This window comes from Rhipicephalus sanguineus, chromosome 1 (assembly GCF_013339695.2).
Source record: "Rhipicephalus sanguineus isolate Rsan-2018 chromosome 1, BIME_Rsan_1.4, whole genome shotgun sequence".
NCBI classification, from domain to species: Eukaryota; Metazoa; Arthropoda; class Arachnida; order Ixodida; family Ixodidae; genus Rhipicephalus; species Rhipicephalus sanguineus.
This window is the reverse complement of record NC_051176.1, coordinates 300551298-300573821: the sequence shown is the minus strand read 5'-3', so window position 1 is coordinate 300573821 and position 22524 is coordinate 300551298. Positions and strand designations below refer to the sequence as shown.

Genomic DNA, 22524 nt, shown 5'->3' with positions numbered 1-22524 from the left:
AACAACTGAAAATGAAGTTATGAGAAAAACAAGAAATAAGTTTTCCAAACGTGCTATATACATGATTGGAATGTTGCGGGACATTAAAAGCCACCAGGCTTATAGCTGGGACCTTCCTTAGCTGCCACGAGTTCCCCGTGAGATCGTTTAGCAGCTCCTAGTTTTTTTTTTTTTTTTTTTTCAGGCTTGTTTTTCGTCAGCCGTTGACTGGCGGCTGGCGTTCTTGAAGAGAGTTCGGTCCCTGCTGAGGCAAGCTACTCTGGTCTAGTAGCCAGGATTGACATCAGCCTGCCTCAAGATATACAGCGTGCCATTATTTCCAATGTTGAACTTACATATACAATCTTACAGTCCAAACTAAACAGTGTGCAGGCCTACATAGACACCTTTAGGGACACGTTTCCAGAGCATCCCATTGAAACATTCATTCGTGTTCTGGGTTTTTCTGCGGACACATTTTGTCAAAACATATCATCTGAACAATGGCCTGCATACACAGGCTTCACTTTGTTCATGATGTCTTTGGAAGAACCTCCCCTGTGCTTGCACTGTCTTGTGCCCAGAGCTTTCACTCGGTTCTAGGCACACCAACTTTTGACACTTTGCGTTTCGGCCTTTGTTTCACTTGGAACATAGCCATATTTTGTTATATTCTGTAAGCCAACAATCTAGGACTCTGAATTGGCAAAACTATAGCTTTCAAATTGGTAGTACAACACATCAGTGCAGCATAAACATGAAATCACTTGGTGTGCCCCCACGTGGCCATTTCCACAATTTGAATAAAAAATGGTCACGCTTACCATTGCTCAATCTTATTAACCTCTAACATACTTCATCACAAACAAATATAAAGGTATCCTGCGTATTTGAGCACAAACATAGGTTTGTTTTAATAATTTAAATGTAGGTTTTGTTTTCACAAAAATGTCAGTTTCAGGGAGGTCCACCGGCAATTGTAAGAAACAACATAACTCTCGAACAGAACCAGATACAGACGTCATTTTTGCTGCAGCACAATTCTGAATGTCTATAGATTTTTAAAATATCAAAAAGTGAAATTAGCTTTTTTACACATACCTTAATATATTCGAATTCGCGTCACACCCAAAACTTTGCTATTCGCACAGCTCTATCATTAAAGTCTGTTTTTGCATGGCGCACATACTGACAGTGACACTATCGTGACGTCAGGCTACAGTGTCAATTCTGGTGACCTCCCGCACAAGTATGGCTAGATGGCTAGTTGTGACGACATCGATGACGTCAGGCACCGAGACATTCAAAATGGCCACTTGTGCGTCACCAAAAGCATTCAAAATGGCATCTTGTGCGTCACCAACGGAGCCACGGAGTGCGGCGGCCGTGGAAACATGCGCGAGCACATGACGAGAAGCTCATACTGTGTTGTGACATCAGGGTAGAGTAGGAACCAAAACTAGCTTTTAAAACATACTGTAATTACTTTTTCTTGGTGCACTCATGCTTACCAGTACATTTTCTAGGCTCTTGAGGGCTTGGCCTTTCATTTGATGTAAAAAAAATGACAGCTGAAAATTCTCATGTCAGTACCCTTTTAAATCTATGCACATGGGTGTTCTTGCATTTCGCTCCCATCGAAATGCCGCCACCCGGGAATCGAACTCGCATCCTTGAGCTTAGCAGAGTGGCACCTGACCTGCTAAGCTACTACGGCGTGTGTCTCTAGGGTGGGGCGATTTATGCCCCTGTTTGTGCTTCCTTTTACTGCCAGCTGGGGCACGACAGTGTTGGAGTCATTTTTAATTCTCTGCTGTTGGCATGGGAAATTTTGTTTATGTATGTTGTTAGGTATTTTACTTCAAACACCCTTATAGCATGCAAAGTTGCTTCTGGGGCACTAGAAAAAACATGGCACCGTGTAAACTTAAAATTTTTAAACACCACCATATTTTGCAGCAAAGAAAAAAAAAACACGAGTATGTATTGGGCAGCACTGCAGATTATTTTAGTGCTTGCTGAGTGAAATCTACTCATTTGATGTTATTTCACTACGAAAGTGCCCATTGCAAGCCAGCCAGGTATATACACTCAAACCTCGTTATAATGAAATCGCATTTGCCACGAAAACACCTTCGTTATATCCGAAAATTCGTTACAAACGTTTATTTTTAATACTGTAGCTATGACAAGAATATTCTTCATTTAATTCGTTATATCCTAATTCATTATAATTAGGTTTGAATGTATACTATGGATATGCAATAATGAGGTGAGTTAGCTGCATTACAAACAGAGCTAAGCAACCGTCTATTTCTTGCAGATTCACAATGCAGATCAGCTGGCTGACTGGTGCTTGTACCGAATTGCCACCACTTACAAGAAGGTATTGCAGAACAACCTGAAGCTGTTGCGTAACCTTCATCCTCAAAACCAGGCCTACTTAAACCGCAACCGCTGGCCTCCAGCATGGCAAGTTTTTTTTTTTTACTTCAAGTGGTTTTGACCTGTTAAGAGGGCTCACCAGCTCCAAAGCAAAGCAGATTTGAACTGTTTGTGTTCATAGATGGCAGCTCTTAACACACCACCGAAAGGAGGGAACTACACTCTAGGCGTATAAATCTCACCAGGACATGAAAGCTTTAGTCATTCCGCGTGCGAAAAGTAGTGCTGCTTGAAGCTTGCCTGGCAATACCTCGAAGCACGGTGAACGCCTTGTCTAAAGCTCTTCGTGGGTTTTCCGCCAGCTAAGCCGTAGCAAATGCGATGCTTCAGCTTTGTCCTCCCTGTACCGTAGCGTGTAACCCATTGACGGCCTAGTGACCCTCCAACTCCTCCGTTTTGCCACACTGCTCCTGTAGTAACCCAAACAATGGGTAATGACCTGCTTTCACAGTTGTCTTCTGCTTATTGTGAGAGGCTATCGGACGTTTTCAGCAACCAGTTTGGAAAAGATGCGACGCTCAGGCGCACTGAGGTGATAGTTTGAATAAACTTTCCACTGTGCGTAGAAGTTACTCGCCGCCACCAATCACAGTGCATCTTTCTCGTTTTGTTCTTTGACTTCATGAGACAGCACTGCACAAGATTGGGCTTATCCAAAAGCCCGGGTACCCGAAAGCCCCAGCGAACACTGCAATGAATAGCGGGCACAGCAACGTTGAAGCAGGGCATAATATGTGTGTTTTCATAAACTTCCTGAATGAAATGTCACTAAATAGTATTTACAATGTGCTATATTTATTATTTTTACACAGAACCATCTCACAGTGATTCACAACTGACTATGCCGTAAAAAGCAACTTTTATTAAAAAAATTACGTTTTTTTTTTTTTAGCGCAGCTTACGTTGATTTATCTCTAAAACACTTTAATCTGCTTTTTTGCCATCTAGACGACTTAGGTGCATAGATGGAATGCATACTTTTAGAATATTAAATTTCAAAGAAAATTTAAAGATTCGAGAGATTTGTGCGCTGCTTCCTGTTTTATAATTGAAAGCAAATTATTTTAAAATTTTTGTGTATGAAAATCTAATGTTGTTCAGCGGCACAAAAACAGACTCTTAGTAATGCGTGATATATATATATATATATATATATATATATATATATATATATATATATATATATATATATATATATATATATATATATATATATGAATAAAAAAGAAGACACACGTCGAAAAACAGAATGGTTTCTTTACGTTTCGGCCATGGGACTGGCCTTCGTCAGAAGGCTGGTCCCACGTATTCTGACTTAGGCCGGTCTTGCTGCCGAAACGTAAAGAAACCGTGTGTCTTCTTTTTTTTACTCATAATATTTACTGGCATCCAAGAAAATATTTCCTGCAATTATAGATATATATATATATATATATATATATATATATACACACACACACACACACACACACACACACACACACACACACACACACACACACACACACACACACACACACACACACACACACACACACACACACACACACTATGTATATAGCATGCTTGGTAGGCTAGCATTTGGAAACTTAAGATGGCAAACGAAAACAAAAATTTTCACTAAAGACAAGCGAGAATAATGTTTATCACGGGAACAAAATGAAGTATAAAACCGTTTAAAAATGACATCGAAGGAGGTCGAGCGTGAAGACTAAGTGAGTAGGCGGGGAATGACCCAGCACCATCACCCGAGTTGCCATGTTGTGAAAGGCACGTGTCGAGTCACACACTTGAGAGTGATCGCTCAACTTCAAAAAATTTTTACTTTCCAAAAAACAACGCTTGTTCTGATCTACGCATGCGTAGTTGGTGCCTCGAAGTACCAGTTCGCAGTAGCCGAACACACTATTAAATCCGAAAATTCAGATTTACCTGCTTTCTGATGACGTTTCTAAGCAGCCATGATGTCGCGCTTGTCATATAATTGAACCTGCGTCTTTCTGATCGACAGAATGCAGCAGAAACGCACAAGTCTCTTGGCTAGTCTCTGCTGCAGAAGCCTTCGCTGTCCCTCGTGCCTCCACAGCAAATCTTTGCGAACGCTGAATAGGACAATTGGCTATGGACAGGGAATAATCTCTGAACACCGAGGACCTCTCGACACCCTGTTTAGAGAAAGTGCTGGTAGCCGAAACGCTGTCATCACGCTGAAGAAATGCTGCTTTGTGTTTGGGCCGCACCCCTGCATTAGCCTCGCATTCCACTTCATTGTCGCATGGAACACGCTCAAGAGATGGCATGAAAGCGCACAAAGGGGAACAAAAGAAGCCGTACAGCCCTCCTCCCACAAAAAAAAAAAACAGAGAAAGAAAAAAAAAAACCCAAGCTTGTTCAAGCTTACTCAGCAAGTCCCTCAGTTTTCTCCACTGCAAACGAATACAGCCGTATGAGAAGTTGGTGGTAGTGTGTAGGATCACCGAATATTGGCCTCGTGTGCCACCGGCGGCGGCACTGCGAACGCCCCTCCGGTGACACAAAGGCGAGGACTCGGCTTGTGTCGTCTGCTAGGTTCTGGCTAGAACAGCAGCATTTTCGTCATAGTTCGCTCGGGTCGCATGGCATTCCTCGACTACTAGCTGTATATTCTCGTAATGATAGTTCTTTAGATGGCTGCTAGCATTACAGGAGGTTAAGAAACATTAACATTTAACGTATCTTCTATATACACAGAGTCATCGCGGTCAGGATCCTGCTGCTGGGTTCGTAGCATCACTCAATGGGCTGGGTGACGTTGAAATAGCTTACGTGAAAGTGCAAACGTTCCGCCAAGAGAGTTAGAGTCTATGCTGCTTTGGAAGCGAAGTGAGATCAATTTTACAACTTATTCGCAAAAGTTAGCATTATGTAAACAGACTTGAGTTGAATGAAAATTCACACTCCACTCCCAGTTGTAGCCATGTGGACATGTGTACACAAAACGTTTTCTGGCAAAATAAAATTGACAACTTCATCAACCAGCGGGTTATTGCGGACAACTAGCGTAGATTGGGCGAGTTGGATGCACATTAAAACTTGTTACATGTACTATCGGCTCCGAATGAAATGCCAGGAGTGGTGTGCATGGTACAGTTCACACCATCATGATTAAAGATGCGCTCATGCGGTGTGCCGCTCGTGAGCCAGATTCATGCTTTCGATTGCGCAGTGCTGCCTAATTGGGTGTGTGTGCCTGTCAATGGTGATGACAGGATGGCGCTTGGGGAACGTCCAGGAAGAGTAAAAAGAGAGCAGCTCTTTCCCACCATTCTTTTGGCCCCTTTGGCTGGGTATTGCTATTATTTACCACGCTGTAACAAGATTGAATATTTTAAGGTGAAAGCCTTGGATTCCTAATCAAACGCGAAAATTGACCGTTGGCGTCCCGAGTTGGCAGCGTCATCTCAAGTGATGCAAAATATCATCAATGATGGCACCCTCATGACATCACAGACTGCCAAAACTTGTGATGTCATAACGTCACGTCACACGATGATGCCATCACATATGACATCGTCAATTTGCATTGCCTTCGTGATCGGTGGGTCAGTCACGGAGGCAATGCAAAACCAGGTGATGTGTGGAAAGTTTGCAATGCCTCCGATTCTGGAGGCAGTGTAAAACCACGTTACGTCCAGAAAGAATTTGGTGGGGGGCGAGGAAGGAACAGTACATCGACTGAAGAAAAAGAAGATGGCTTTCGCCTTCAAGTCATCTTAGGCAAATGCATAAGAGACCCTGTGAGTCTTTTAGTACAGTGACCGCATCACGCCCTATCAGGAGTCGACCGCTGAGAGTGATATTTACACTGTTTTAATGCAAATACATCTTATTACGGCTTTCGATGCGAAAGCTTTGAATTATCTACGTTAGTATGATTGCACTAATTCTATTCAGCATGCTTGAAAACGAACGAGTCAGAAAACATCGATTTATTAACATATGTTGCAAAAACAAAACAAAAAAACAACTCCGCACAACCTACCAATATTTCATATCTCCGCCGTGCATCCCATTTTGGCACGTGCTCTCAACCTTTTTATTTATTTTTGTTTAAATTTCAAGTACTTACGACGCGCTTGCACGGAAGCTGCTGAAAACATGGATTTAATCTAAGGTGGTTGCCTGTAATCACCACTTAATTTATTTGAATGACATCACACGTCACTTCTCATGCGCTTAAAACTCCGAACAAAAGAATTGAATCGAAGGAGCAGGCTTGGCAACTAAACATGCGCAGCACATGGTATACATATATTGTGCTTTAATGCAGACACGGTAGCCGAAGCCCAAACGCTGAAGTCAATAATCGGAAATGGGCTGGAAATTCATTTTGAGTGCCCAACGGCCATAGAACAGTCGCGAAAAGAAATTGTCGCCATACATGCAGATGTACACATTGATGGCTAGCAAACGACACCAGGAGCAATCGACACTGAACGTGCTCCTGACGGCATAGAGTTTCCTACAATACTTACTAGAGGGAACTCTGGCGCTAGTGTCTATGGGAGCTGCAATGCATCGCGCTTCAGCCAGCATGGGAATCATGGGTAGTACACGGATTTGTCTAAACTTCGTTCTTTCGGCTCCGTTTGGCTCCGCGTCGCCTGCATCCGCTTTGTCGCAAAACGAAGTTCAGCAAAAATCAGCAGTTTCACTTCACCACTTTAACTTCTTCAGGCTCACCGATTCAAATCTGGTCACGAAGTTCATAACGATCCATTCTTTTATCCGAAAGAAAACCAAAACATAGCAATAAACAAAGCCACAAGTGCGTTCGAAGCCCACAAGCACGAAGACTAGGCAAATCCGTGTACTACCCATCATTCCCATGGTGGCTGAACGATCGCAGCGCCAGAGTTCCCTCTAGGTCATTTTAGGAAACTCTATGCCTGACGGCAACTCCGTTCGATTTCACTGGGCATTTAGCTTTAACATTTAGTGCAAATTGCTTTATGAACTTGCCCACTAGCAAACACACGCGCGAAGAGCGGCACCCGAGTCCTCTCTCTGACATCACATGCGAGAGGGCCCCACTGAAAGATCTCGAGGCGAATAGGCGGCACCAGGTGGAGCCACATTGCACCTGTTAATTTGGGTGCGAATTTCAAATCGACACTGAAAGTACACACACTTTTGGAGCCTGTAAAATGCAAATCAGAGGCTTGGTATGCATGACAATTATACTGTAGCACTAAGGCAAGAAAAAACGAGGAAATGTTGTGGACGAAATTTAGATAATTAGGCTATTTCCTTTAAGAGCAACAAAAAAGAGCGAGGCGTTAAAAAGTATGATTTTTCTGAATATTTGCCGCTGGTTTGTAAAAAAATGAAAGCCTGAGTAAAATATCTGTCGGCAACATTTCCTCTATATACTAAAAGAGAATAGAGTGCTGTAAACCCCATGTAATTGTGACCAAATTTGGGCACGCTAGGGCTACTCAAAGTGCACATGTATTCTCTATGGGCGCTTGCACTGGTGAACCCTCTTAAAAGCACTTATTATTGAACTTTTGCATCTCTGCAAAGGCCTGATATTCATGCTTTTTATTATAACTGTAGGTACATCAAGGAAGATGAATTCTACCAGCGAACCATACGGGAACAGAGCAACAATGAGAGACCGGCCAAGAAGATCTGCTTTGGACCATTTTCCTTCAAAGGGTCCAAGGTTCCAAAACGCCAGGCCTAGGCACTGTAGGTAACTTGCATGACTCTACCATCACATAAACAGTGTTTCCACATTTGCATTATGCTTAAAAAAAGGATAAAAACAAACAAAAGAAAAGCAACTGAAAGGCTGACTCGAAAAATTAAGAGCTTAGCAGTCATCTTGAGAAGTCACCTGCAGTCCTTTATTTCTTTCTTCTCCTTTCTGTTCCTTTTTTTGTAGAACCTTATTTTGAGGCTGCTCTGTAAACAGGGGTCACTTAAAAGAGACCTTAATAAGGCAGAAGTTCAGGGGAAGGTGGAAGCTTGAAGGGATGAAAAAGTTGCGAAGGCGGGCTGTCGCTGGCTTCAGCGACACCCCCTGTCCAAGGTTTTTTCATCTCATAAAGGGGCCCTGCAACACCTTTCTAAGTAACCATCGAACGTCCTCATTATAAGAGTTCATTGTCTCACGAATATCTTGCCGCAAGAATGTTTTGGATCTCTCAGGTGTAAATAAAGTTAATGGGATTTGTCGCAGGCTCCAAGCACTTTCTCTTTCTTTTTTTTGTCCGAACAAACACGCTGGAAGCTACACAGGGAGGGGTGACAAGAGGGCAGGAAGCTACATCAGGACATGTCACGGCCTTGAGCATTTCAGGCGAGTGTGGTGCCAGAACATGGCAGCACCCTGTGGCAGCCGTGCTACCTATGCAGCACCTATGTAGCAAGGAGCACAACTGTCCTGGTAAAGTCTGATCGAGCTCTGCGAGAAGCTGGTGTTCACCAGCATTGTCCTGTGTCAGCTTGGCCAATGGATAGTAGCCAAATCCATATAGCACATTTTGAAGCAGTTTCAATTGACTAAACACCAAGCAATGTCTGCAACGGCATCGTGAGGCATGTAGGAGAGAACCAGCGTGCACTGGCAAGCGCACCAGTGGCTTTCAAAATGATGATTTGTATTGGTAAGTGCTGTCGTAACGCGCTCAGTACAAGACAGGTAACAGATTCAGGCTTGCAGTGCTTGAAGTAGCATGGATGTACTGCGCCTTGTGCGAGGTGCCTCGAATGAACATAGGAGAACACAAAACATTAAGCAAACAACTGTTGATCGAGAACAGAAGTGAATATATGATGTACTTTATCGCTGTTTTTGAAAATAGAGACATACATTTATATTTTTATTTATTAAACTCCGAATGAGCAATAGAAGTATTACTGAGGATGTCTTTGCGATCGTGAAATTGGCCAATGGCCACATCAATTCCCTTTCGTAGTCGGTCCTTTCGACTGCATAGTTTGCCAAGAAGAAAGCAAGCGATTTTGGGCTGTCTTTAAAATGAAATTGTGAACTGTTAATTCACAATGAAATTGTGAATTGTGTGGCTCACATCTTCACATGTGTTTTGAGTACAGATAGGCAGCATTTTCTGACTATGTTCAAAAGTTTTGCAGGGCCCCGTTAAATGGTATTGCTGTTTAAATGGAACTGCCCCTAGTTTGGTTGGTTTTGTATTTGGGTGTTGCATGCCTATACATCTCTCTCCCCTTTCCCCCCTCCTCTTTAGCAGCAGTAATCTAGGAAGGGCAACCTGAGTTTGCAGATGAACAGCGTAGACTTGTTTGCCAGATCGCAGAATCGGCCTTGTGTTGGCTGTTACATCAACCTCATTTCATCTGTGTTATGAGAATTGGATAGGTGACAGAGCAATGGCAGAATACATACAAAGGGCTTACTTCCAAGAATTTTTTCAGGACTAGATGTGATTTCTGACATTAATGCTAAATTCCTGCTCATCCTTGAATAAGCCTTGCACCACCTAGCAGTTAGAAAAATTTTTTTACCAATTTAGGTATACAAGGTGGCGTGCAGAAAATGTTAAAGCTTTTCTGTGTACAAACAGCATAAAACGCTATAGCATTGATATTGCATTAATTATTCAACTTTTTAAAAACTTGTTGTTCTTGTTGCTGGTACTTCCCAACTGTTAGTGAAATAAAAGATGTCTTGCATCATAGTGCTACTTTCAGTAATAACAAATCACTTCCTGCGGATTATCAGTGTTAGTGCAGTGTGAGATATTATGACACAATAATTGTAAAACAACTATAAGCCCTCTTGTTTTCTTGACTAATAACATAGCCTTCCATGCAGGAGAGAAGTGCAGCCCATGCTGCCATCTGTGAAAGAGCCCACCATTCGCCAAAGCAGGATCACCCAAAGCCACTGAAAGGTTGTTGGCCGGCAGTGCAGCCATCACCTTTGATGCAAAGCTGCCACTTGAGCGGCAAGATGCTCCCTTTCCCCACAAGCTCCGCACTCACTAAGGCAGTGCTGGTCTCACTGCTTCTCACTGGAGCTGTGCAAGGAACAGTGCTGTGAGGCCCAAGCAATATCTGCTAAGGCTCTCAAGAGGTGCCTCACAGCTACATTTCCAAAGCCTGTACATACTGCAGCCACATGCTTTTTAAAGTGTTTATTTTTTCTTCTCTGCTGTTTTTGAAGCTGTGTTTCAGATGTGTGTGGTTGTTTCATTTCTCGCCCATCAAGTGTGCTGTGCTGGGTGCCAGCTTATTTAATTCCAGGGATTCATGTTCATCTGCTTGAATAAATGCCACACTGATCTCTAAGAAGCAGTGATTGGTAACAAGAAAGAAAAAGAATGAAAAACTTACTGACTGCCATTACATTTGTACATATGATGAGTAGGTTGGTCGAATTTGACTATAGCCATCAAATTCCTGGATGCCCCACACTGCCTCTCATCTGGCAAGGTGCAGATGAATGGAAAAAATGACTTTGAGTACAGGTCTCTGACTGCATAACATCACAACTGAATGCCTGAGCTCATATTGTGCAACAAGCCTCCACCGAGCTAAAGATTGTTAACATACACTCTGTTCTAGGCTTTTAAGGCTGCAGCCAAGGATAGGTATTAGAATGAAATAAAAACCAGTTTTCAAGCTACAGATTGACCATAACTGAGGACAGAACGAGTAAGTAAGGAAAAGCACTGACTTCCAATTCAATTTTTTTTGTTGTTTTTTTTTTTTCAGAAGGACACTTGTACCATGTGTTCCTCAGTAATGCAATTTAGGACATATCTGAAGCGACTAGGACAGTGTATGGTGTAAACGTTGTTAAAATCCACACACCTAAAATAAATGCCAGAATTCCTCTGGCATTTAGAGAGCAATTCTGCTCTCTAAATGCTTATAACTTGTGCATGGCTAATGCAAATTAGCCAAGATAAGTGGTTCATTAAAACAATTACCTTTAAATATACCATTTGTATAGTTGAATACAATTAAATAGAATGAAGTTTGCATGTTATGTTTCCACAGGTTTGGGGGGATGTTTGGATCACAAAACATTCAGAAAAGGGAGAATCATCGCATTACATTGCACTGAGCAACCTTGGTGGTACCTTTCTAGTTTCTCTCGTTTTGGATGAGAGTTATAGAATTCGCCAAGTGCTCCAATCCGGGTCAGCTGGAATTTAGCCACACAGTTTGAGTTGTGAGGGTACTCATCTTTCATTCCTTTTTATTGAAGAGAAACAAACAAAACCCCTACTGCTGGCAAGTGACTGACGAGTTTTCATGATTCTGGCTGAGTCTCTGTAATAAATGGTCCACCTGGCACTGGATTTAGCAGAACAGTCACTGCTGCTTCGGTGCCTTCCTTCCCTATAATTATGCATTGTAAAAACAACTGCACTCCTTGCTGTTCCCCATTTCATTTTTTATTTTCAGTATACTTCTCTGTGCATTTACATTTCATATGGAAGTCAGTGCTTTCATACTGCTTGTTCATCTTTGCACTGAAGTTGAAACACGAGTTCCCAACTAGCCCAGACACACACCTGATTATCCAGGGCTAGTGTAGTGAAGGTGTGCTCCTGTCTTTGGCTGCTGTCCTACAAGCAGTTTAGTGTGCTGTTATTTTAGGGCATCATATGTATATTGACTTGTTCACAGTCAGTAAAACCAGTCAGTGCCGCCATTAATTTCCTTGAGTATTACATTCACACCAAAGGCTTTTATGTCCTGCCTGCAAAATCCAATGAAAATTGCCCAGGGCCATATTTAGCAAATGCTTTTTGATGACCTAGTGAGCTAACGATGCTGAAATAATAAGCGTGCTTGATTTTAGTGCTAGTCATTTCATATATTCTTGTTCACCACGGTCAGTCATACATACACATTTTGCCCATGACTTAAAACCTGGATGAGGGTACTGACACTTGTTACCGTAGAGGGCATGCATGGCTTTTTGAACAGCAAGCTTTTCCAAAGTATCATTTCAAGATTGATTGTGCAATGGTGTTCCTGTAGTATGTGAAGGCCTGCATTAAGTACTGAAAAAGAAAGGGTTAAACCGATCCTTGTTGTGCAGGGTATGATACATCTGTACTTCATGTCAGTAGTTCTGTGCACTTGTGTAAAAGCTGCGATAGTGGATTGTGCAATTAGAAGATGGTTCTGGACACTGTTGTATCGCCCTAGGTGGAGCCTCATAGGTGCCTCACCTCCTCTGCATTTGTCTTGCACGCAAGGCCGTATAGCATAAAAGAAATGCTGTGTGATTACTTGACTCAAGGACTGTTCTGACTACTTTTAAGACACGTGTAGTATAACCATAAATGCAGTTGTTTAACAGCCCAGAGCAGTATCTGTGCATGGAGAGACATCCCTACAAATTCCATGAGGTTGAGCAGCAGTTGCAAATTCATCAAAAGTTCTGAAAAAATTTCAGCCAGGTGTCAGTGGAAATAGCCTTCAGAAGGATAAAAAGTGTATTCAAGGTTACAGTGGATCGATTGTGGAGCAGATGAAGTAGATATCACAGCCTTTGCAAAGCTTAAGTGGCTTTGGTAATGCAAAGCACAATCTAGCAGTTCTGTCAGTATAAAAGTACTTGCAGCAAGCCTCAAGACATTGAGTTGTTCCATCTGGACTGCAGCATGAAGCTACCAAGAGCAAGCTTCATGCTGCAGTGCAGGTCGGTGCCAATTTTTCTTCCACGACAGTTCCTCCACTTAGTGGGCTTTCACAGAACTGATTTGCCATAAAGTGGGTATATTTAAAGGTTCCTCTGCTCTTGAACAATACTGAAGGCTTGCTGCTATTGTACATTTCAAGTTTGACAAGTGCAGTTTCCAAAAATCACATTTGCCATTGCAGAAATGTTTTTCAGCCAGGGTTGTTAGAAGAGCTGAGAGAGAAGCTACCAGTATATTCTGTGCAGTCATTACCAGACTGTGAAAAGGATTATCAAACAATATTGCAAGTGGAATAGTTGCACGGCCATGACATGTGACCAACAAAGTGCTCACAGGCTTGTGTTTGTCACTGCTGCTCTTTCCACTGGATGATGAATTCTGCTTGAACTAAACTTATCTTTACACATGTTTCTGCATTACTGGCTGTGCTTCATGCGTCCACGTGTGTACATAATGCACTGTGTTTTGGAGCATCCTTTGGACCGGTGTTATACTGATGCATGAAAAATTTGCAAGCACACGAGCACACCTAGAACAAGGTGCTTGTGATGTTGCTTACAATTTATATCTGTCAACAAATGCAGCAGAGGTTTGACAATATATTGCTTGAAATGAGTCACCCATTATTGGCGATGTCAACTGTAGCTGGCCACGAGTTATGTTGTTTGCCTCATGCATGCTGCTTGTAACTCTCTGTCCAAGCTATGTATCTGCGAACAAGCCATATTCGCAGCAACAAGTCCTGGAGTGTGCATGCTCACAAGTTCATGTAGGACAGTTCCCATGGGAGGATAGAGCCTCACTTGTTTTGGTCGTCGGGTATTTTTGAATCCAAAGATATTGGTGCTTTAGCAAAGCAAGATAAACAATGAAGTGACCTTAATCACTGGGTATGTTTTCCACCATTCATTATGGTTGCATGCTAAGTATGATCAAAAGGTGTACAGAAAAGCAGTTTGTGAACATAATGTTCAGTTCGGTTGTGTGTATTTCTTGCTGCTGAGAGTAACATTGAAATGGCAGTAAATAACATTTTCAGTTTTTGTGGCTTTAACCAAGGGAACAATACCAATGTGTGATGTTTTTAAACAAACAAAAAAATGCCTTCCTGTTTGTGTGGTGTGCAGTGGTGGCTGTGTTTGTAGTCAGTTACTTTAATACTGCATATACATATGCTCAAAGGTCTCTTCTGTCTGCTATTGTTAGCCTTTCAAGGCATGCATACTGTGTGCACAAGCAGAATGTAAAGGAAGGTGGCCAGCCATATTTACCAAAGAACAACTAGGCCATCATAGTGTGCCATGAGTCACTAGTGTTTAGTTCTGGATTGCCCTGAACTGAGGCCAAGATTTTGCATTACTATGATATTTAACATTCCACGCATTTTGCTATCACTAAGAGCATGAACACGTTTCTGAGCTGCCATGAGCTGCTTCATGATCTGCCTGGTGGCACGTTCAACAGCCACGGATAGAAAGCATGAAGAGTGAACTGTACTAGAAAATCACAAATAAACATGTTGTACTACTCGTACCATATTCTATCGGCTTGTACAATTCAGGCTTTTACTGCAACTCTAACACTGGACAATAACGTTTGATCAGTGATTCTTCCACAGCTAAGTATTATTATTTGGTGAGCATCTTGTACTTGGTGAAAGGAATTTCACCAAGTTTTCACCTAGTTTTTCACCAGCCTACGACCTATACACGACACCCCTAAGATATAAAATCCAGTCAGTCTTGCCATAAAGAGCTAGCTTATGTGGCTTTGGTCGGTTCAGAATGAACCAGAACATTATTGCAACCACAGAACTGTTTAGTGACGAAAAGTGGTTACACGCTACCACCACACAAGGGATAAAAGAGCAAATAAACTGTTTTTTTTAAGCGATGAAGTTGCTTCTGAATTTCACACCATTCAAGAATAAGTTAATGCTCATTCTTCAAGAGAATACCTGTTAATGGAAATGAGATGGCAATGGCTCGTATATACTGTTCATGAGGCATTTGAGAACATGAACATATATTAGACATGCTTCTGCCAAATTTGGTAGTTTTTTTTTTGCATTGCTTGTATCAGATGGTTCATGTTTACTTTTAACATTTCTTGCACAAGAGCAGCCTTTGGCAAAGCTTTTATATTCCAAGGCTGCTTGTTAGTATCCCTTCTAGCATACAGTGCATGGCAGGATGCAAAGCAAACGCATAGGGCTGATGCCCAATGGCCTTTTGCGCAGAAAACCTCCTGGTGCTGTTTCGTGGCCATCAATGACTTATCGTTCACTTTCTAAGGTGTTGCACATGATAGCCTGCACCCACTGGACAAAGCTAAACCATTCTAGCAACATCACGCGGCTTACAGTGCTGCTGATTAGGAGCTGTGATCTCTTTTCTGTTTTGAACACAACACAAAGAATCTTGTCGTGATGAGCAAGATGGGGTATTGTAATTATAGCTTTTTGTGGTCATCTGCTAAGGCGACTAAAACTACACATCTTTTTATTCAGTTCCACTGCCTATACCAAAATGGAAAATGCTACTTTGGAACAGATATGCTGGACAAATGATATAGGGATCGAAAAAGAGAGACAAATTTTTCTGTACAACATCCCGAAGCTGTATTCTCAAATACCTTGCACACCCTATACATTCTCGTCCACTATTTTCAATCGTTTACCATCAGCCAGACAGTTTCACTAACTGTAAAGGATAGACTTTCCTCATAAATGCAAAAGGTTTTGTTTTGTTCTTATGTGGGCTCATGATTCGCACTTACATTTTCCTGTACACTCACCTTGTGATAAACTAGTTTTATAAAATGTTGTCGAAAACAGCATTGCGAGTTGCGATGTCAACACCGAGCAAGAGTAAACTAAATTTGTCCAGTGTGGCAGCCACTCACAGCTTTTTGCCAACTGAAGACTGATATCATGATATTCCATAAAATTTTCCAAAGAATTATTTGCAAATTATTTGCAAATTAAGACCAGTGACTCATAGGTTTGCATCGAGGATGATCTGTACGATGAAATTAATCATTTTACACAAGCAGGAAGCAAGAAAGCCCTTTTCATTCTCCACTATAAACAATCATTCCACGCTGACAGCAAGTTAGTGACAGTCGCACTTCAGTTTCGAAACGTCACCTCCACTCCAGAGATTTTTTTTGTGTGCGTGTGTGGAAAACCTTCATGATAAAACACGTCCCACCGCACATAGAATGATATATGGTCACAGCATGTTTACAAAGGGGCGCATGACTTGCACTCTAAGCCATAACAGCTGTACTTGGTATTTCTTTCTGCTACACAGTAGCAGTCCTCTATCTCGTATGCATTCCTCGTGTTATCGCTGTGCACCCAGCACTTCCTGGTCACGAACGGCATGTGGCTGTCAGCATAACATAGCACTCTTGATAGGAAAGTAGCAAGCCCACAGTTTTTGAGAAATGAAATGCAAGCAAGCCAGATGACTATTGTTCTGTGGCAGAAAGACTCCAAATACGACCCATTAGCTTAGAGTTGATGCATCAGTGTTGCCATCTCGTAGCAATGTCACTCAACAAGCACACACAGTGGCCTGAATATCGTATGTCGCACACCGATCCTTCAGCACACCCCTAATGGATCAGCCATCGTTCACGGTTTTGGTCAAATTGAACTGTCTTGAGAAGCCAGAAGTTTTATATTAGTTGAAGGTAATTTGGTGATAATTACGATACGAAGTTAACAAAGTTCTAAAGTAGAGTTTAAATTATTGCAAGTCCATTGTATTCAAAGGGTGTTTAATCTGAACGTCAACTCACTCAACCTATGCTACATTCCCTTCCTCGCACAGTGTTCCTTCCAGGAGAAACATGAATCACTCATAACAGAGGGCATATTCAGTACACTGACTAGACATATGTGATTTAAACATTCAAATGCAAAAGGCACGTGGCTTTTTTCCCTAAGCGCATGGCTAGTGGTATGTTTGGTAGGTTTCCAGAATAGGTTTTATTATTCAAACTTGTATCTTATTGAAAGTAAAGCAAAAGTGAAAAGTGTGCTTTGCATACCAGGTATTCCATGCAGCATATTTATATAAAAATGTGACACCGTCAACATGTTTGAATGATTATTAACATATTGCTGTTGTTACATGTAACACATGTACCCTACTAGGCTTGCCTATCATCGTTTGCATGATATGCAAAAATGACCTATTTAAAAGTTTGTTTCAATGTGAACCTAGAGAAGTTCAGCAACAAACAAGGACCATACCATTTCGTATCATCTCTCCAGCATGCCTCCATAAAAAAATTCCACATTTGGTTTTAGAGCTGAATGCCACACTGCAGCCCACTTTTAAGAGCATCGAAACTGCACGCCTCACTAGCAACACTGACTCTGCTTCAGGGCAGTCCAGGACAAAAAAGGAGCTTAGACACACTGTGTATAAAGCATGCCAATGGAAGGCACCTGCCTTTCATTTTATGAACTGAGCCTGGAAGAACTGTATGGTCACTAGGTAGTTGGATCCCAGTGTTCTCTGCTTCACACGAAAAGGTTGTTGCTCCAGTTAGCATGTGTGTTGTTACATTCTATGTTTAGATCACTTTTGACTGCGTTATGCCAGACAATGCAATTTGAGTGTTGTAAGCCTACGAGAAAGCTTTCGACGTGTGTATTGCCTAGTGTCAGGGCCAGGATTGTGGAGCTGTCTTAGAGTTAAAATCACTCTACGGTAGTTCTGCCCTTAACAGGTTGAAAATCTGGAAATAATGTTGACAAAAAAAGCAAAAATTAAACTTCTAATTGCCAAAAGAATTCCTTCAGTAAAGGAATTGTAGTTAAAAGCCTATGAAATACAAGGTTGCACTCCACAACCCTGGTTAGCAGATTGGCATAGGTCTGCATGCATATACTGCACTGACTACTGGTACGTCTTAGGCCAGGCACGTTTTCGTGTGACACATGTGCCGCCATCAGGTCAGTCATTTTATTCACAAGCTGTGTGTAGAGAAAAAAAAAAATCCCTATTTGGAACACTGATGGTGCTGCATTGCACAGGTAGCTACGGCTACTTAAAGGGCCCCTTACCAGGTTTGAGGACTGCAAATTAACAAGCAATGTGCATAAATCAGGTAGTGGGCAGTCGTGTTCGGAAAGTATGAAATGGCTCTGTGGCATGGAAAAACATAAAATGTTCGAACAGGAAAGCGTGCACCCATCTTCTCTAGAACGCTGCGCATTTAGTCAGAGTCTGTCAAGTCCATGCATTGCTTGGAATTAGCTGACCACACGATGAGACTTTGGTTTATCAGCCAATGTGGAGCACACAACACCGCCACTGCAAATGCACTGTGAAGCAAAATAGGCGGGGAACAAGAAGGAGGCAGGGCTCATCACTGAACTCATACTCTCTCAACTCTAGCACAGGGAACGAACACAGAGCCGAGGCACAATGGGAGAGTGTCTCCCTCCTACTGCTGGCATGGTGCAAAATAGTTTAATTTTTTCTGGCAAAACTCTTCCTAGACAGGGCCTTACAATTTACAGTGTGTAACCAAAATTTGCAATGTGGCATGGTGAGGAGCCCTTTAAGAACCTCTCTCCCTGTGTGCGGGCACACGTGCCATCATGTGGTCTGGGGTTTGTGTTGTCCACATAGATCTGTGTTGTCTTCTACACTCAAGTTTTACTGTTGCAAAGGGCAATCCCAAGATCACCCCAATGCTAGACTTACCACCAACTGCCCCTTGCCAGTTCATAATGAACATGATTAGCTTCTCAAACTGCAGTGCGGCAGTTTGGTGTCGCTGCGGGGCAGCTCATTAGTGCAGGGTTGTGTTGTTGCTGCCCAAAATTGGCTAGTCCACTGCTTGCACAGCCTTCTAAAACATTGCACGGTATGTTCCTGTCATGGGCACATATGTCTATTTTCTGTATTCCACAAAAAGTGACAAAACAGTGTGTGAAATAAAAGCTGGCTTTTATATGCACACTTTATTCGTGACTATTTGTTGTGCAACACCCTACGTACGAAAGACGATGCGTGACAATTCCACGACCTTTTACCACCAAGTTTTCTTCACATTCAAGAAATTGTTCCGTACGTGGTATGGCTCATACGGATCGTCAACATAGTACTTTGGCCTTTTCCAATAGTCACCAACCATTTTGTCCAGCATCTTAGACTGAGTCCTGTTACAGATGACGTGTGTACGCAAGCCTTGTAAAATGTGGTCAGGCTTCTTCCACAGCCTCTTGGCTCTGCCAGATCGTGGTCGTATCCACAGGCCACAGTTCAGGCGCATGAACCTCTTGATCACTGCCTTGCTTGTTCTCCGTTGGCCATTTCTGTAATTGAACTTGGTGACGTTGCGAGTCTGCTGAACAGCTGCTTGTACAGCTGCTCCCGGTTGCAGAAGCTGTAATGTCCTGCAAATGTGATTCTACTAAATAGATGGACTCTGACATGTCTAACTGTTAGTTTTGTTAGTGTTCGTGCAGCACACAGAAAGCCACATAAACATGAGGATATGACCACACAGCACCGCTAAGCCACTTTGCCATTTTCCCACTGTACAGGCTGTTTCACAATTAGAGGAAAACTAAGAGTGAATTGCAATGCACTCAGAGTTTTCCCCTAAGTGTGAAACAGCCTGTACATGGGAGGCAAGATTCTTTACAGTATGTTCCAGATGAGCCTGCACTACACATGCTCCACCCAGCCATGAACTTAACAATGAGAAAAAAAAAACAAAAAAACAAGCAGTAACGATGCATTGATCTTCACTGGCCTACAGCTCTAAATCAGCATCTCGCATTTCTTTCCGTGCATGAAAATTAGGCTGCCAGTGCAAGGCCACGAGGGAAGCGGGAATTTGCACAAGCACTAAGTCTAAACAACATATCATTACTTAGTATACTTTGATGGCATGTCCAGGAGACCAAAGGTGCAATGTCAACATCAAAACTGGAGCCTGGACTCGTTATTGGGATGAGGGTACATAGCCTGATGCACCCCCTTCGCTACTCGGAGGCACCATCATAGCCTAAAGGCCGAGACAGACGGTACGATTTTGCGTGCGATGCGGCGTCCGACACGGCGGTGGGGGAGAGGGAATGGTGGCTGTCCGATGCTATGAAAGGTCACCATTCCGGTTTTCCCACCGCCGTGTCGGACGCCGCATCGCATGGAAAATCGTACCGTCTGTCTCGGCCTTAATGGTGCCTATCAGTAGGGAAAGGGGAGCGTGCACTGCCTCCCGCCCACTCAGTGCGCATGCCTATGCTCGTAAAAGTTCTAGTGGCTTAGAATAACAGAGAGCTAAGCTAGCTGGTAGATTCTCATGTTAAAAGACTGTGTTGCTTTGATTTCTCTCTTGTGTCCGTATTAACACGCACAGTCTTTTAACATGTTCTAGTGACTCCGGTGCAGTCGATGTTCACGCGATAAGGTTGAGAGAGGCTGTACCAAAAAAAAAAAAAAATGTGTCGTCTCAGAATCTGTAGACGACGAAGCGCACGCACGAACGACAATAGCACTTCGGCCTGAGCGTGCTTGCCAGTGCTTGTTCCAAAGCACTGGCAAAGTTGCTGTGTGCTGACACGTCTCTTATTCATTGTGCTTAATTAACCGTTGGCAGCCACCAACGGCTGTGCAGATGCAACACAATTTCAAGAAATGCAGCACACAATCACACCAAATAACTGTAGGTGGTGGTGGTTGTGATGTTGCAGCAGGCGGGGCTAGCCTGGCCTACATGGCCTGCAATCGTTCTGCCTGAGCATCTCCTGAATCGTAGGGAGGCCAACAAAGTTCGTAGCATGCTCCTCCTCGTTGCCACGGGCCCTTCAGGAAGAATGACATCTTCAAATGTCCAGGGCCTATGACACCCCCTTTGCAAGCTACGGACCATCGCTGCTCTTTCCCTATCAAACTGCGGGCAAAGCCAAATAAAATGTTAAATGTCGCTGATGTCACTGCAGAAGGCACAAAGTGGAGAAGCACATCGCACAGTCCTGAATGACCAAGCCGGGCTGCATGCGGAGTCGGTTGTTATGCGGTACAAAAGCGTCGCTTGTTGTCGAAAAAGTTTGTGAATTACACATGCTTGATGTGGAAACTTGTGGGTCGCCCTGAAGTGATTGCGTATTACATATTTGTTGTTCTGGCAAGTCTTAGGAGCTCTTACTTTTGAAGCACATGTCCGCGCTTCGCGTGTAAGGGCATCAGCCTTTTCGTTGCCTTCAATTCCAACGTGGGATGGGATCCACTGAAACTTTACATTATTAAAGCTCTTGCCGATCAGGTGTTTAACGAGTGCCAGAGATTGACTGGTGAACTTTTCTTGAGGTAGGCCGCGATGCAGTCCGTCAGTACTACATCTCGTGCAGAAAATGATCGCAATTTTCGCAAAGCCGCGGTGATTGCGGCGCTTTTTACCGTTGTGGACGAAACGACACGATCCAGGCGGCCCGACCATGACAAGTAACCGCAGTTCTTTATGGTCTGTTAATTCTAGAAGAGAACACGCACACTTCTTTTTATTTGCATCTGCTGGAACTAAAGCAGTTTCTACATGCGAAACAACAGATGAGCAGCCACATTTCGAGGTGTTAAGACGTGCAGGCTACTGCACTAAGAAAAGAAAAGAAAAACGCTTAAGCACGGATCACCGTGAGAAGAGGGAAAAGTCGCACCTTGGTAGAATAAAGCCACGTGAAACTATCAGTGGTTTCACGCTTTGTGGCTGCAGCGATGTCGAGAAGTGGGTGCCCAGACTGCGAGCAGGACGCACTGTTACGAACGATCGGAGAAACTGCAGGCTGCCGACGGCCCCTTTCGTCGCCGATGTAAAGGTGTGGCTAATGCCTGCCTTTGCAATGTTACCTAAAATAAAGAATAAGCAGCTGTTTGATCGAACATACCATTTCCATGAGAAAAGGAGCTTACTCAAAAGCGAAGGCAGCGTCCGCACGCCTTGGAGGCAAGCCATACTTGACCGCTTGACCGTCCGGTACATGCGGTACACACCATACATACGTCTGCAAGCGTCGGTAAGCAACGTATTCGGTGGTCGGTAATGGCTTGTTGCGCGGTTCCGTATGCTGGTTTTCAATTTATTAATAGTTGATTTATTTATATATTTAAGAAATAAACATTTTATATGCTGTAATGGCTGTAGTGTACGTATATTTCTCGTACGCAACGAGCATGCGAAATCGGCCGGCCTGCTGTCTTCTCGCGACACTGGCGGCCGGTACTTTAAAATGTGGTGTTCTGCACGAAAAGTTTCTCAGCGATATTCTCTGCTGGTAAGCTTTTTCGGCGGTACATCATACAAGATTGACAATAAGACTCACTATTTAATGTGCTTTTGTGCCTAACAATTTGCTCTCGCCTATTTTAAGCGT

The 22524-nt window shown here is 42.9% G+C and overlaps 3 protein-coding genes and 1 long non-coding RNA gene across 5 annotated transcripts in view; 3 read left to right on the top strand and 1 right to left on the bottom strand.

Annotated features, from left to right (window-relative positions):
• LOC119379367 (rho-related BTB domain-containing protein 1) overlaps positions 1-2485 on the top strand; it is a 169994-nt gene extending 167509 nt beyond the window's left edge. The window contains exon 13 of the mRNA XM_037648676.2: positions 2303-2485. Within this exon, the coding sequence (XP_037504604.2) occupies positions 2303-2485 (183 nt within the window). The remainder of the gene's footprint in view (positions 1-2302) is intronic.
• Positions 2486-8023: 5538 nt separating this feature from the next.
• Positions 8024-19110, top strand: LOC125756898 (uncharacterized). Of its 2 annotated transcripts, XR_007414856.1 has the most exons (3): positions 8024-8157; positions 10268-13060; positions 13100-19110. It is a non-coding gene; the product is annotated as an uncharacterized LOC125756898 (long non-coding RNA). The 2 variants fall into 2 exon arrangements; XR_007414855.1 differs by having other exon boundaries at positions 10268-19110.
• Positions 19077-22188, bottom strand: LOC119379369 (39S ribosomal protein L35, mitochondrial). Its single transcript, XM_037648682.2, has 3 exons — positions 22064-22188; positions 21811-22000; positions 19077-19542 (listed from the first exon to the last, which is right to left on the bottom strand). The coding sequence occupies exons 1-3, from the start codon at positions 22149-22151 to the stop codon at positions 19176-19178; spliced, it is 645 nt and encodes a 214-aa protein (XP_037504610.1). The 5' UTR covers positions 22152-22188; the 3' UTR covers positions 19077-19175.
• A 132-nt stretch (positions 22189-22320) lies between these two features.
• Positions 22321-22524, top strand: part of LOC119379368 (MICOS complex subunit MIC60) — a 106232-nt gene continuing 106028 nt past the window's right edge. The window contains exon 1 of the mRNA XM_037648680.2: positions 22321-22425. Coding sequence (XP_037504608.1) covers positions 22381-22425 — 45 coding nt within the window. The 5' untranslated portion in view covers positions 22321-22380. The remainder of the gene's footprint in view (positions 22426-22524) is intronic.